General features: G+C 43.0%; 1 protein-coding gene across 16 annotated transcripts in view; it reads right to left on the reverse strand.

Moving 5' to 3' along the window:
• CDC14A (cell division cycle 14A) overlaps positions 1–15,784 on the reverse strand; it is a 169,172-nt gene that overhangs the window by 13,258 nt on the left and 140,130 nt on the right. For 11 of the 16 annotated variants that reach the window (XM_047785178.1, XM_047785179.1, XM_047785186.1 and 8 more), the window contains 4 exons: positions 12,449–12,564; positions 10,335–10,382; positions 8,165–8,287; positions 6,958–7,474 (listed from right to left, as the gene is read on the reverse strand). In XM_047785178.1, the coding sequence (XP_047641134.1) occupies positions 7,021–7,474; positions 8,165–8,287; positions 10,335–10,382; positions 12,449–12,564 (741 nt within the window). In that variant the 3' untranslated portion in view covers positions 6,958–7,020. Of the gene's footprint in view, positions 1–6,944; positions 7,765–8,164; positions 8,288–10,334; positions 10,383–12,448; positions 12,565–15,784 lie in introns of those variants that run through there. The other 5 variants (XM_047785182.1, XM_047785187.1, XM_047785185.1 and 2 more) reach the window with 4 other exon arrangements.

Raw genomic sequence — 15,784 nt, forward strand, 5'->3', positions numbered from 1 at the left:
GCCAAAGATGTGGTTCAGTATTGAATCTGAGGTCAAGTTCTTGATATTATTGGCATCCCTTAGCTGAAAAATTGCATTAAACCTAAGGCAATGCCACGGCAAAGAGGAGAGAAGGGAAAAACCACAGCAATCTGAACATACAACAAGGTTAAAAAGCTAGCACTAACCATATATAAAATACAATATTTAATCTTTAATCAGGACAGATAATAGTTTTGAAAATGAGGGAAAGGACATCAAGTTAAATCAGGAAAAGGTGTTACATACCATTGGAAAGGAGGAGGATTTTATTGGAAATGGATGTTCAAACAATCACTAACTAGCTCATCACTGTCATGCTAACATTACTCCAGAGTAAGAATGCAGCACACTTTAATGCACATGCCAATCACTCAGAGCTAAGGGTAGTTTATTTTACAAAGCTGGATCTAATAATTTGATCTTATTATTCCAAGTCCTACTTTAAGAACAAATAATACTTAAATATACATAACATATAATATATATGTTATAAATATCTATATGTGTGTATATATGTGTATGTGTGTGTGTATATGTGCGTGTGTGCTAGAACACAGAACTTAACCTTTTCATAAGCTACTAAGGTTGTTCCAACACTGGTAAAAATCTGAGATGGAAAACTTGTCCACAGTCTTCACAACCAAAGAGCAGACGAAACAGCTGAGTATGAAAATGGTTAGGATGGAGTTCCCAACGTGGCACAGTGAGTTAAGAACACAGTGAGTTGAGGACACAGGTTCGATCCCCAGCCTCTCTCAGTGGGTTAAGGCTCTGGTGTTGCTGTGAGCTGTGGTATAGCTCACAGACTTGGCTTGGATCCTGCTCTGCTGTGGCTGTGGTGTAGGCCAGCAGCTGTAGCAGCTCTGATTCAACCTCCAGCCTGGGAATTGGGCATGACCACTGTGACAGGGAACTGTAGTTAAGCCAGTTTCAACTGTGGCATAAGGAGAACATTAAAGCAAAGCAGCACACAAGACTTCATTTGAATCTCCCTTTCAACTTTAAACCAAAGGAGTATTCTTAATTCCTTTTTACGTCTAGAACTGCATTAGAGAAACTTTAAAAATATTTTTTGGCCACGCCCACGGCACATGGAAGTTCCCCAGGCCAGGGATTGAAAGTGTGCCACTTCAGTGACACCAGCTCCTAAACCCACCAAGCCACCAGGGAACTCCTAGAACTGCATTAGAAACCGTAAAATAGGAAAGAATTTTACAAAATGTCTGCACAAAGAAAATGCAAAATTTGGAGACTCGCATATGTAAAGTTGCATGTGTAAAGTCTTGCATATATGGACAATATGGAAACAAATATAGATGCTTGTGTATGTAAAGCAACACTCCACATCAATAAAATAATGTACTAAATAAATAGTCATCCTGAATAGGAACAGAAGTTAAAAAGTTAAACATTGGATGAATTTCAATTTCTTGAAAGTTTCAGACAGCATATGGAAGATAGTATGTCGATTTCTTTCTAAGAGAAATTGGGGAAGGAGGCAGGGACCTCCAAGAAGGGGCTCTCCAAAGGCCGGGATGCAGGGGAGGGAACACCCTCAGGTGCAAGATGGGAGAGACGGTACAAGATATGATAAGGAAACAGAGTACAGAGGGTCTGAAAGCTCAGCAAAGGAATCCGGAATCAATGTTCTAGCCTTAGGGGGTCACTGGTCACTTCTGAACAGGGGAGCAAGATGATGAGATCAGTGTCTATGGCCCGGCAAATGCTCTCAAGCAGGGTCAGCAAACTACAGCCCACGGAGCCAGTCCAACCCACCACCTGTTTTTGTAAATAAAGTTCACTGGAACACAGCAGCACCATTCATAGATAAACACATAGATAGAATAGTGGGGCCACGGAGCCAAGATTTACTGTTTCTTTTCAAAAAGAGGTTGTGAGCCTACTTTAAAATAGGAATTGAGACTGAGTTACAAAGAACATCAGTGAGGCTAACACAACAAAGAAGATGAGGAAGCAGCAAAATAGAGGAAAATGGGAGAAGTCTAAGGGACATAAATAGCATCCCCGACAAAACATGCAACACCACCAGGAGAATCTTCTTGAAAATATTTGCAGATCAATATATAAAAGTGAATAGCAAAGAGGAACATACGCTACTACTTAATAATGATTTTAAAAGTGAAAAAAAAAATTAATAGGTAATGCCCAAAGCAGCTTTCAGAACTTATTATAGGACTGCTTATCTCATTCATGTTTATATACCCAACAGGTCATAACAGTTCCCATAAAGCAAAAATTAATGTAACCCTGACACAGAAGTGACAAAAAATTCTTTGTAACCAACCTGACTATATAAAAATTTTTTGACAACAAAGCACATTATTTTACAGCTCCTCATGCTCAAGTGTTGTAAAAAAGATATTTGCTAAGGACTATACTTTTTCTTTGGGTAGTTCTGATTTATAAAAATATCATTTAAAAATTCATAATAAAATATATTAGAACTATTGGCCATATATGATTATTTAATAGTATCGATACCATTAAGCGCATTGAATCACAGAATAATTGTTGAAAAGCAAAGAATTCACCCAAGGACTCCTGCAGAGGTAGGGACTGGGGACAGCAGATAGGGCTCAAACTGGTCACCTGCCTTTGGGGATTCTGCCAAGAGCTCCCATCCCCATGACTGCCAGGATTATCTTCATCAGACCAGATCCGATCAAGTCCTTCCTGTTGACAAGATTCCAGCTCACAGTGCACCTCCCAGTTTGGCTTCAGCTTAATTGTCCAGTCTTATCTTTAGGTAACCACCCCTGGCTTTAGTTACACTGGAATACTCTTTAATCTTAACACAATAATAGCTAAAATTATTGAGTATTATCTATACACTGTAAACTACTTCATATGATTTATCTCAATTAATCATCACAGCCACCCCATAACAAAGATACTATTATCCTGACCACGTGAGCTTCAAGGACTCAGTCACACGAACTCCTTTCCAATTACACACCATATGTTTGTATAAATTTTACAAAAATAGCTTGTACTATTTATCTTAAATGGGTCTCACCAAATTGTGTAAGTTTCAGGGTACACAAAATCCAGATCTGCTCCTGATGATTATTATTCTCATTTTCTGAGTCTCAGAAAGGTTAATGAACTTGCCAAAGTACTCACTACAAGGAAGTGGTAGAGATAGCATTTGAACCTAGGAATACTCGTTTTTAGAATCAAACAACTTGATTTCAGTACTGAGGCTATACCTCTGTTCTTGTAGCTCCCATTGCCTGAAATAACCATTTCTTCTCTTTCTACCTTCATCACTAGATTCCTAGAAGGCTCCTATTCATCCTCCAAAGCCCAGCTAAAATGCTGCCTCTTCTTCACAGCTTTGCCTAAGCTTTCTCAGAAAAAGAAAATAAGATAACCTATATATAACCCTCTATTTTAAACACCTATCACAGTATGCATATGATGTGTGTGCGTATAATACAATATAATATAATCAAAAGAATATGCTTTTTTTTGGAGTCAAACTGACCCAGGTGCAAATTATGGCTCTGCTATGTATTTGTGGTACAATCTAGAGTAGAATATTTAAACTTTCAAACCCTCAAGTTACTTATCTTTAAATGGAAGCAGTAATTCTTACTACATTCATTCACTGAAACATCCAACCATCCATAATACAGCCCTTCTAGAAGTACTTAATGAGTGCCTACTACCTGCTGGGCACAGAGCACTCAGCTATGAAAAACAAGAGACATCGCCCTGCCCTCACAGGGCTTACAGTCTATCAGAGGATACAGACAAGCAAACAGATGATTAAAATGCAGAGTGAGACTCTTGAGTATGGCAATTAAGACCAAGGCAGGGTGTAGAAATGTTTCTGGGGGGAAGCACTGTGACCTAACCCAGACTTATGAGGTCAGGTAAGGACAAGGTAGATAAGCAGCAACTCAGTAAGACTCTTAAAAAGAACACAGAGCAAATATTCAAGACAGATATCTCAAGTCATTTCAATTTAATAAAATACTTCCACCCCATCCCACGCCATAATCACATGTCCCTCATCTCTTAAGCATTTGAAAACTCCTCTGAATATCAGGGAGGGAAAACTGATTTTTTTTTACAGTAAGTGGGTAGACCAAAATGAAACCTGGTACATTGCACTGGTCAGCAGAAACCTCAAGACTAACATAACAGGCCAAATAAATAAAGATAAAACCTGCTTCTCAGAATTCTGTCACAACCATAAGGATTCCTTAACATTTGTTCTTGTTTTCTGTGCCAAAGCATTTAATGACAGAACAAGGAAATCATTTTCACATTTTTCTGGGGGCTGAACTGCTGCACAAAGTGAGAAGCAATTGCAGCTTTCAAGGGAGATGCTAATTGCAGCTTTTAAATAATTAGACTCCCTCTAAACACCCAGCACCCCCGTCCCCTAGGAGTTTCTGGGTCTTTCTTAAAGGTGCTGGGAAGACACTGCCATCCAGGCTTTGCATCCTACCTAAGGACTTAAAAATATTTTTGTTGAGCGATTTATCCCTAGTTCCTCAAAAGTCACCATGCCTCACATTTTCAGAAGCACTGGAAAGAAGGGCCAACTTATTTAGACAAGAAACCCATAACATTGAGAAAAGCTGCATTGAACTGATAAAGGAAAAAACTCTCAACCTCCTACTTTATTCCCCATAAAATGGGAATTTTCACCTTAATTTAGACTTTCTGCTAGAGAGCCAGCAGGGGTAGGGCTTGGAGCCCTACCTCTCACAGAGGTTCTCCAGGCAAAGATGGAGGAAAAATGGGCTATAAGACACCTGCTAGTCATCCTTCCTGGGACAGTGAGAGGGAGGAAAATGTTGCCCTGCTGGCAGTTCTATTTATAAAGGCTTTTCTTTATAATACGACGACAAACTTAAGAAGGAGAAGGGGGAAGAGCAGCCACCACCCACACAGAGTATTACTTTAAATTTAATTATGGGAAAAATCACTATTCAGGCCAAGAGAGGGATGAAAAGGAGGAGGAGAAGGGAAGAAAAATAACAAAAACATGGAATGAAACCAAAAGCAAGCTACATAAACATGGTGGGCTAGGGGGTCAGCAGTCATCGAAAGAAAGTCCCAGCCGCCCCAAGCAAAGAGGAAAACTAAGACCCAAACAAGCACAAGGTCACTTGTGTCAGGCTACCAGGGCTTCTGGTATTCGGCTATAAATGTGGATTATACAAAATCTTTCACGGTGAAATCTTCAAGATAGTCATACAATTATCTCTATCTCTGTTTCTGCAAATGGAAAGATCTGTACTCTGGTCTTAAAAAGAGGCTGACTCACAATCAGTATATGAAAATATTGACTGAACTCAATTCCTGCTGTGAAGTAAAAGACTTATCAACCTAGTTATGAAAATGTAAATACACTTCATCTTCTGTCTAATCCCAGTTACTAGGATTTAAGACTTACTGATACGCGTGTACCCAAAACAGAATGGGATTAGAGTCAAGTTAAGGGCTAGGGTGGGCTGAGGCTATAATCTATATAAGAATCTAAAAAAACATTGAAAAACATCCCTGGGGATAAATTCGTATGTGCCAGAAAGGGCTGTGTGTGGATAGAGGGGGGAAAAAAACTTCAAAAGAGGTGTGAGGTAGGGATGGAAGTGGTAATAAGTCCAACCAACACACACACATGCACATGCACATGCACGCCCACACATGCATGTATACATGTTGCCTCCTCACTAAAAAGTGGTTTCTAGGAGTGCCCATTGTAGCTCAGCAATAACAAACCCGGCTAGTGTCCATGAGGACATGGGTTCGATCCCTGGCCCCACTCAGTGGATTAAGAGTCTGGCATTGCCATGAGCTGTGGTGTAGGTTGCAGGATCGGCTCAGATCTGATATCACTGTGGCTGTGGCGTAGGCCTGCAGTTGTAGCTCCAATTGGACCCCGAGCCTGGGGATTTCCATATGCCACAGGTGCAGCCCTAAAAAGCAAAAAGCAAAAAAAAGAAAGTGGTGGTGTCTAAACTGCCATCTAAGGAAGGTGCATCCCACTGGCTACTGCCCACGGGGTATGGGTTTGCTGAGAGGCACAGAGCTGCCGCACTTCTCCTCTCCCCGCCCTGCAGAGACCCCCCTCTCCCAGGACGAAGGCTGAGAAAGGGTGTGAAGAACAGTGGGCATGAAGAGGTGCCAGACCGCAGCCTCCCCGGAGCACAGGGCTTGCCGGTGCCTGAGTGGAGCAACGTCCCACTGCAACACCCACCGACATCGCCCTGATCTGTGGGATCTAGTTCTCCTTCCAATTTTGTCCTTGTTCTTTCAGATCAAAACTCAGATTCCCACAGACCTCAATTCCCTTTGAGGCAAACAAAATAGGTAATTAAAGTGATTCGTGGCAGGGGGTGACCCAAGGAGACTTTACCCTAACAGGGCCAACCAGTTAAAAACAGGGCTTGGGAACCCCCAGGAAGAGCTCATGGGTAAACTGTGTTTGGAGGTCTTCCATCTTATTTCTAGAAGAGTGAGAGCTGAGCTTCAACATCTTCCTGTTACCTGTCTTCCCCTCCCTACACCCCAGGCGCGTACCCAGCCTTGCTAAGTACTCTTCATGTGCCATTTAATTAGTTCTGGGTCAGTTCCCCGCAGGAGGCGACACAGTCAAGGGCTTAATGGTTAGTTCTGAGAAGACACTGTTCATTCGGCACCTGCCGCGTTTAAATACTCCAGATTCATCCACACTGATGTGTGATGAGAAAAAGCCAGGGTACCACTACAGCCAGAGCCGATGCTGTCTGTCCTGTGACTCCGCCCCTGACTTTGCACCCCAAGTGCAGGGTGATTCGAACCCTTAACTGGAAAGTAACCGAAGCCGCTTCCCTTCCTAGAGAAATCACTTTAAAAGGAATGGAGAGAGAAGAAAAAGAAGGAAGAAAGCACATCGCGTTGAAACTCGGCATTTACTTGAAGAGGAGCCGGCAGAATGGACGTGCAGAGACAGTTTCAGGCACAGAGGGAGGGCCGCGATCAGAAGGCGTCCTTGGCGCTATTCACTTTCTTGGGGGGCAGCCTGGGCTGGGAAGGCAAGGCACAAAAGTTGCGCTCAGGGTTCTGAGGGCCAAGAGGTGGTGTCTGCGAACTTACGGGGATCGATCGGCTCAGGAATCTCGCGGAGGACGAGGAGAGGCCGGTGTAGGCGGACCGCAGGGCGGGGCTGTGCGCATCGGCCTTGGCGCCCGGGGGGCTCGGCGGACCGCCCAGGGGGCTCCCACTGCTGCCGCCGCTTCTGCTGTACTGGTTGTTGTTGAGCTCAGGGTAATTTCTGCCGGGCGGCTGGGAGCTGCCATTCAAGAGGTTGCTGAACGGGCTGGCGACGAAACCCACCTTCGAGGCTGAGGCGGGCTTTTTGTTGTCTGCATCCTCTGCGGCGGTGGCGTTCAAGTTCCCTAGAGAACTGGCTAGCCGGGAGTTTATGGAAAAGCTGAATGAAAAACACAGGTGGGGGGGGGAGACACAGACAACCGTGTGTACTCACGCACAGGTCACGTTTCTAACACACACCATCACGACACTGGGGGATGTGATGAAGGCACTGCTGCTCAATGCACACGGTGACAGAATGGCTCGTCTGTCGCTCTTGGTGAGAGTGTACTATGTGGCCTTTAGTGACACATGGTAACTTCCACTGTCAAAAGTAGTTAGTTAGGACCCTGAGAAGCTGGCGAAAACACTTTGACCAGAGCTCCGGAGACAGACTACATGGGGTTCTATCTGCGCAGTAAATGAGACAGACAGTGTAAAGGGCGAGCAGGAAGGGGACCTGGGTCCAGGATTGAAGGTCTCTATACTCAGTCATGTGACTACATCCAACGTCGCTCCCCGTTTTAGTTCTGCCCACACACACACCAGCCGAGAAATGACAATATCATGTGTTATTAGAATGTGCCCTTGAACGCCCTCTTCTGGATCACGTTAGGCAAACTATGGAAAGGGGTGTCGTCCAGCACTCCCTCCACAGCCTTGTCCCCCACAATCCAAGACAGGATCAGAAGCCTGGAGTGTCACAGAGCCCTTCTGGTTTCTTCCTCCCCGATCCCCGCCCCTCTTCCCTCCTCTGAGCCAGACTCATTTCCCCCCTGCCAGTGCCTCAGGAGAAGGAGAGAAAATTTACCTTCTTACAGTGGCGCCTGAGGACAGAGATGCTCTGTTTATCCTTTTGGCTGTCACTGAAGGGGACAGAGCCACTTTTGAGGTCTTCAAAGTAGATGCAGATCCTTGTGGGGAGGAACTCAACCTTTGTGGAGAAAAACGGGCAAAGTGTCACACAAAAGCTGTGTTATCTTAGCATTCAGCAACTGACTACGACATAAACTCATAGACGTTGAGGAGATCACGCAGGTGCTACTAACGGTGACCACAGCCACAGCCAGTACTCACGCAGCCCTCGCCCCATGCAGGATGCCCATCTAAGAGCCTTTCAGGCCTTACCTCGACCCATCCTCACAACAACCCCACCAGGCAGCAGAGACTGCAGTACAAGACCCCGCTTTGCAAGTGAGGAAACAGAGGCACGAAGGAAAAGCTCCTTGTCCGAGGTCACCCGGTGAGCGAGAGGCAGGGCTGGGATTCAAAGCCAGGTGCAAAGTCCTGCGGGGCCCCACGATCCTGCCCCCCTCGGTCACGTCCCCTCCTTGCCACCGGCATTCATTCCTCCCAAGTCCTTAGAATCTACTTCTTCGAATTTTAATTCTCCTTTCCACTCTGCAACTGCCCTAGGGGAAGCCATCATTATTTCTTACCCTAGTAGCACCTTTTAATCTTATTCCTTAAAACTCACATTCTGAATAGCCTCCAGCAAAATCCAAAATCTTGTCGCTTCCCTGTTTAAATCATTTCATCTTTCTTCAGTGCCCAGAAAGCCTAAACTTCTTGGTTTGGCTTATAAAACCTGCCAAAACCTGGCATTTGCCAGTTCTCCACACTTTCCCTCTGTACACCTCTACCCCACCTACACAAAATGCCCTGAGCTCCCTGGATGGGCGGCATCCACACCTTGGTCCAGTCCGCATACACTGTTTCCTGCCGAGGCCTCTTCTCCTGGCCTCACCTCCCTCTCCACTGTCCTCTTGCACCTCCATCTGTCTCACTCCTATTGCTTATCCTTTAATGGTCCAGTCTGCTGTCACCGCTTATGGTGGAGGCTCCACTGAACTCCCATTTGGAGTAAGCATTCAGTTTCATCATATATTCTCACGGTAAATCACAGCTCTTGCAGCACGTTTCACTGCCTGATACTTGTCTCCTTCCTTTGAGGTAATAAGCTCCATGAGGAGGAAAGAAGTGTCCCCTCATTTCAATTCCCAGGGACTAGCACAGTGCCTGACCCAGAGCAGGTGTTCAAGAAATGTTTGCTGAGCAAACAAAAAGGGAAAACGGACTCAAGTCTGGACAGCCGGGGCCCCGTCATGGTTTTGGTGCCAAATCTGTCTTGTCCGGGACAAACCATTTAATGTAGCTGGACTCTGTTTTCCTATCTGCTGTCCACTTATTTTCTTGAGGACTCTTTCCTCCATCACCTTCCCTCTAAAGAGCAGCTGACAACATGGTCCACCTCCAAAATAAGAACGGGAGAAGCTGCACAAGGAAGCAGCTCGAGCTTCTGGGGAAGTCTGGGTCGTTTCAGAGATGCTCTCACTAAGTAAGCTGAAAGCCAAGAGCTGATTCAGAACAGAGCCGAAGAGGGAATCAGCTTTGTTCTCCCCTCTGTGGATAACAGTTGGGGTCAAACGTTTCCACTGCCCACTGCCCTCAGCAAGCGCTACACTGGACCCTGGTACCACTGGTTCCCTGAGACCACCAGGCAGCATTCAGGGGACATGTTTTTCCAGAGAAAAAAAAACACCAATGTTTCCACCAATGGAGAATAGGAAAGGAAATAAAACTAGAAAATCAAGGACAGGAACAAACACATGCAAAAAGCAGCAGAAAAGAAGTCATAGCAGAAATGCTCAAAATTCAAGGCAAAATCCATCACTGGCTTAGAGGCATGTTGCAGAGCCACTACAGTTTATTAGAGACCCCACAACATGCCGGGCACACAGAGCACGCTGGCATTGCTCCCACAGCTGCACGGCCCTGAGGGCACCTCAGGAAAACAAAACTCTTTTTCATGGTGAGCATTAAATAGGAATCAGATTGTAACAATCTGGAACAGAAAGCAAAGAATTTTCAAAGTGAAAAGCTGTGTGCCATTTATGTCCACGGGCTTAAGGGCTGGGGAATGTACCTAAAAGGTAGCGTCTGTTTAGAAACTACTGGAAATTCACCCTCGTTGACAGTACCTGGAAGGCTGGGACACTGCTCTTGGATGCCCTTTCATGTCGTCCAACCTACAGAAATCAAAGACAAATGGTCACACATCACCAGGGTTACACGTGCAAGCCAAGACCAAAGTCCACATCACCTGGGGTCAGCCCAGCAAAACTATTAAATGGACAAGAGGGATAAGCCCTGCAGATGGGTGTTAGCATTTATTGACTTTATAAAATAAATCCTAGAACTAGCAGGAAATCTATTTTATTTAGTCATTTTGTTTCATCTGGAATTTTATTTACAGCAAAATGCTTTTTAATCAGAAGGTGGGCTTGCATGTACTCAAGGTAAAAAATGTCTGACGATGGTGCCGTGAGGCTGTTAAGAAAAACTAAATTTCAGGAGTTCTGTCATGGCTCAGCGAAAACGAATTTGACTAGGATCCATGAGGACACAGGTTCAATCCCCGGCCTCGCTCAGTGGGTTAAGGATCCGGCATTGCCATGAGCTGTGGTGTAGGTCGCAGACGTGGCTTGGATTTTGCAGCTCCAACTTGACCCCTAGCCTGGGAAACTCCAAAGCCTGCAGAGGCAGCCCTAAAAAGACAAAAAGAAAAAGAAGAACTAAATTTCAAAAAATGAGAAAGTTTCTGAGGAGAAAAAGAAGAGAAAAACACTAGATTGGAACAAGCCTTCTAAAGTTTGTGTAGTGGACATTCTCACACTTCTGCCTTTTTATTTGCCAAGTTCTACTCCAACTAATCCCTTCCTCCCACTTACGATTTCTTAAAAGACAAATATAAAGCTGTTTGAAATTAATTTTAATCAATATAAAGCAAGTTTTCAGAGTTTCAAGGGAAAAAATGGTGAATAAAAAAGATCGGTGATATAAATTGATCTTGAAGAAACTTCCACTGACTTAAGACAATATATGCAGTGAAAAGGGCATGGACTTTGAACAGTACTGGGTTTGACTACCAGCTGGGGAGGGATTTAACCCCTCAAATCTCAAGTAACCAATATAAACTTGGGTAACGGGGCATACCGTTTGTGTTAATTCAGTTAATCCTCATGTCGCAACTAGGCACCCACAAGGCTCCTGGCCCATAGCAGCTGCTCAGTAAACGGTACATTTCCTCAACCTCCTAGTGGTAGCTGGTGATTATTACCAAGTACCAAGTTTGCTATCCCGTCTCCCCATCTTACTACAGAAAACAATGACCTCGATTTTGAGCTATAGGAATTTTTTATTTTTCAGGAAACCAGTACTCAAAGCATAGGTAATAGTGGGACCCTATCCAATCTGACTTGAGCGTTGCAATTCCTCAAGGTAATATGTGAAAGCTGAATTCCCGGTGAGTAGTCTGTTTGGAGATTTACCCTCCTAGCAAAACCTCCCTCTTGCTATGCACTTCTCTCACTTAAAGGTCAAAGGAAAGTAACCATTTCCCATTACATTCATCCATGGACTTGCTGCCCCTAGCGCTATAATAAACAATCTTGATAGTTAAGCGCTATAATAAACAATCTTGATAGTTACAGTTTTTTGGTTACATGCATTGATTCTGAAGGCTTTTTTTTTTTTTTAACCTAATCTGAATTTCAAAGGTTGTGGTCAGAAGTTAAGTCCTATCAATGGATTCCGATGAGTAATTTCAGACCTTCAAATCAAGATAGTTTTACTTCACAAGCACAGAGAAGAATTCCTTATTCAATTCTCAAAAACAGAAAATCAGGCTCAGAAGTTAAGCTGTACCAAAGCTTGGCATGCAATGTTTTTCAACACACTGTAGACGAAATACGAAAGCCGTGGCACATCAGCGAGGCTGCCCACAGAGAGGAAACCCACTCTCGGGGAAGAGGGGCATTCCACATGGGATTTCCAGCAGTCCTAGAGACGACCAGCTGCTTAGCAGTTTCAGGAGGAAGCCCAGACAATCAAGATGCAGCCGCTCCTTTCAATAAGCCTCTCAGATGTAGCTACCCTCCCAACAGCAATGAAGTAATAAATAACCCAAAATAGTAATAAACAAAAGAACCAGAGGTAAACATGGAACTTGTAGAATAATATTCAAAAGAGAGGACTAAATGTTCTATTCATTAACGGAGGTACCACGTAAATTTGAAAGTTTACAATGACCTACCGAAAGGCACAGGGCGGTGAGGAGCGTGGCTGTCTCTGACTCTTTAAGGCACGTAGTTTGTCTCCCTGGGTGATATTATTTTTCATTTCCACATCTTCATCCTCTTCTAAATTATTCTGGAAAAAAAATGTATGTTCCACAGAAAGGTCATCATGAATAATTCTACTTTATGTAGATTTCTTAACAGCTTATGGATGCTCTCTATATAGGGATATATTTTACATAGATTTGTCTTAACTAGCTTTAATGCACTATGAATTCAGCATTGGCCACAGATATACTAAAGAAACACTGAACTAATCATCAGTTAAATATACTGATCAAATTCCAAATCAAAGCAGCATGGGTATGGATGCGGTAGAATTTGAAAAGAGCTTTTGTTGGGAGTTCCCACTGTGGCACAGTGGGTTAAGAACTTGACTTCAGTGGCTCAGGTCACTGTGGAGGTGTGGGTTCAATCCCTGGCCCAGTGCAGTGGGTTAAAAGATTCAGCATTGCTACAGCTGCAGTCACTGGTGCAGCTTGGATTCAGTCCCTAGCCCAAGAACTTCCATATGCCACAGGTACAACCAAATAAATAAATAAAGCGAGCTTTGTTAATGGATCACAACCACAGAGACTTTCCTGCAGAAAAAAATCGTGCTTTGGAATACAGCTTAGATATAGATAGCTAATATCAAACATATTTCTAGAAACTACCAGAATCCGTCACTGCAAATTCCATAACTTGTTTACAAAAGTGAAAGATGAAAACAATTTAGGATATCTATACAGTAACTTATTAACATGATTTAACACTAGTAAAAGCACTCAAGATTTTCCAAAAGGAGTTAAAATCTTAGATTGAGAAAGAGTTTCCTGCTGAAGTACATCTTCTAGCTGGATTATATACAGACCACCCTAGGTCTTTTTGCCTATGCCAGCTCACATTTAAGTCTCACAACCCATGGAGCAAGAGCGGGGAGGGCACTGTTACCCTTAAGTTAAAGATGGAAAAAAGGAGGTGCTTGTGGAAGTTAAGAATATTGCCCAAGCTCCCCTAAACTCTTCATGACAGACGTGGCTCGGATCCTACATTGCTGTGGCTGTGGTGCATGCCGGCAGCTGCAGCTCCGATTCCACCCCTGACCTGGAAGCCTTCATGTGCTCTGGGTGCAGCCCTCAAAAAACAAAATAAAAATTAAAAAATAAAGGCTAGGCTTGCAAGCAGGATGGTACACCTGAGAGGCTGTACCTAGCATCACCTAGCATTCAACATCCTGGTTTGGGAGTAATTACTTTTGCCTGATGGAAAGACAGCACGTAGGCAGAGTCTCCAGAATATGAGGAAGGATCAAGAAATATATAGGCCTTCATAAGACAGGCAAGGAAATCTTCTTGAAGGACCTAACAGGGCCCTCACCCCCCATCAGTCTCATTGTCTATGGGTGTCTTTGGAAAAGCCAGAGAAGCTTGTTTGTCCAGTCAACGAGGAAGAGCCAGCTCTGTGTTCTCACTCTGAACTGCCTGCAAGATCCTAAGGAAAAGCGATTTTCAACCTGAAATTCCAATATTCAACCTATCAATCAAGGGTAAATGTAGAACAAATGTACAAAAAATCTACCTCCCACACAATCTTTCTGAGAAAATTATTATAGGTTGTGCTCCAGGAAAAGGAACAGAGACAACATGAGATCTAGGAAAACTAGAGATCCAACTGAAAAGTGTGAAGAGAAGGCCTCGGGTCACAATTCTATCTTTGGGCGAGAAAACAATCAGTCCAGGATGGAAGGCAGAAGTGTCTTCAGGGAAGAAAAAAAAAAAAAAGACTTAAGTCATTTTTTAACAGCTGTGTTGAGATTTTGAAAAAATTTAAATTGCTTGGCACAGGAGTTCCCATGTGGTGCAGCGGGTTCAGAATCTGGCATTGTCTCTGCAGTGGCTTGGGTCACTGTTGTGGCTCTGGTTAGAACCCTGGCCTTGGAATTTCCACATGCCACGGGCACAGCCAAAAAAAAAAATGGGTTGGCACAATTGGGGGAGGAGGAGAATAGCATTATCTTTTCCCAAATATATAGAAAACTAAATACATTAAGAAGGTAATTAACTCGGGGGGCAAAACAGAGGTTCAAAACAAAGAAAACAGTCATAAAGAACTACGGAGCTCAGCGGGGAGCGACACGTACATAGCAATAATGGGCACATCACCGGATTTAACCAAAAATTACAATCTAGCGGCATCGGGAAGCAGTGACAACAAAGCAGGAGAACTAATTCTGTTGGCCATAACCAGGAGGCAACAGAAAAAGGTCCAAAATTGATAAAAAATTTTAAAATGGCATTATAAGCAGGATATTTAGAAATATGGCAGTGAAAATATTAGTATAATTTGCTGGAAGTTTCCCCCCTTGGAGAGTAGGTCTGGGGATACAGAACAGGGGGGAGGGGGGGATCTGATTTCTTTTTTATCAGAATTCAATACTTTCGATAGTTCTAAAGCTGTGGCCGTGTATTATCTTAAAATACAAAAAGTCACTTTAAAATATACAGAAAGGCTATGGATATATTTATGTATAACTGGGTCGCTTTGCTGTACAGCAGAAATTGGCACAACATTGTAAATCAACTATACTTTAATAAAAATAAATAAAATATACAGTTAAAGAAAGGAACAGTATATTTTATATTTAGTTATCTTTACATGTGTTTAGCTCTCCCGCTTTATTGTAAATCTTAAAGGTGAAAACTTTTTAAATTGCAATACATTTCAAACACCGAAAATAACAACAATGATGTAACAGACAGTACCTAACCACCCTGAATTAATTTTTTTTTTTCCTCAAGCTCCTCAAAGAGTTATGTACACTAGCTTTCAAAGAAAAAGAAAACATTACATATTAAGTCCCAGTTCTTAACCTCTGGAGATGGAAACCATGTCTTTTCTAAAGGAAAAAATTGTATATATATAAATATATACATATATATATAATCATATGATACTTGTTTGTCATAGGTAGTAACAAGCTACAAAAAAGAGATTAAAAAAATTAAAGCCACCCTCATCTTTAGCATCAAAAGCAAACACATTCACATTCTGTCATACAGTCATCCAGACTTTTCCCGGTGCTGTGCATACCCCATCGACACATTTCTTCCTCACAAAAAGAGGTTGAATTACACATCCTGCTTTGCAACTTTTTCATTTTAAATGCACCGTGTAAGTGTCTCAGGGTAAATTTTAAAAACCTTCTACATTAGTGTTCTTTATGGCCCCACAGAGTTTCATTTGCTCGATGTATCAAATTTTATATCTTTTACCCTAGGTCAGGCCGTTTTCTGTCTTTCATCACTATAAAC

Source organism: Phacochoerus africanus, chromosome 6, assembly GCF_016906955.1.
Source record: "Phacochoerus africanus isolate WHEZ1 chromosome 6, ROS_Pafr_v1, whole genome shotgun sequence".
NCBI classification, from domain to species: domain Eukaryota; kingdom Metazoa; phylum Chordata; class Mammalia; order Artiodactyla; family Suidae; genus Phacochoerus; species Phacochoerus africanus.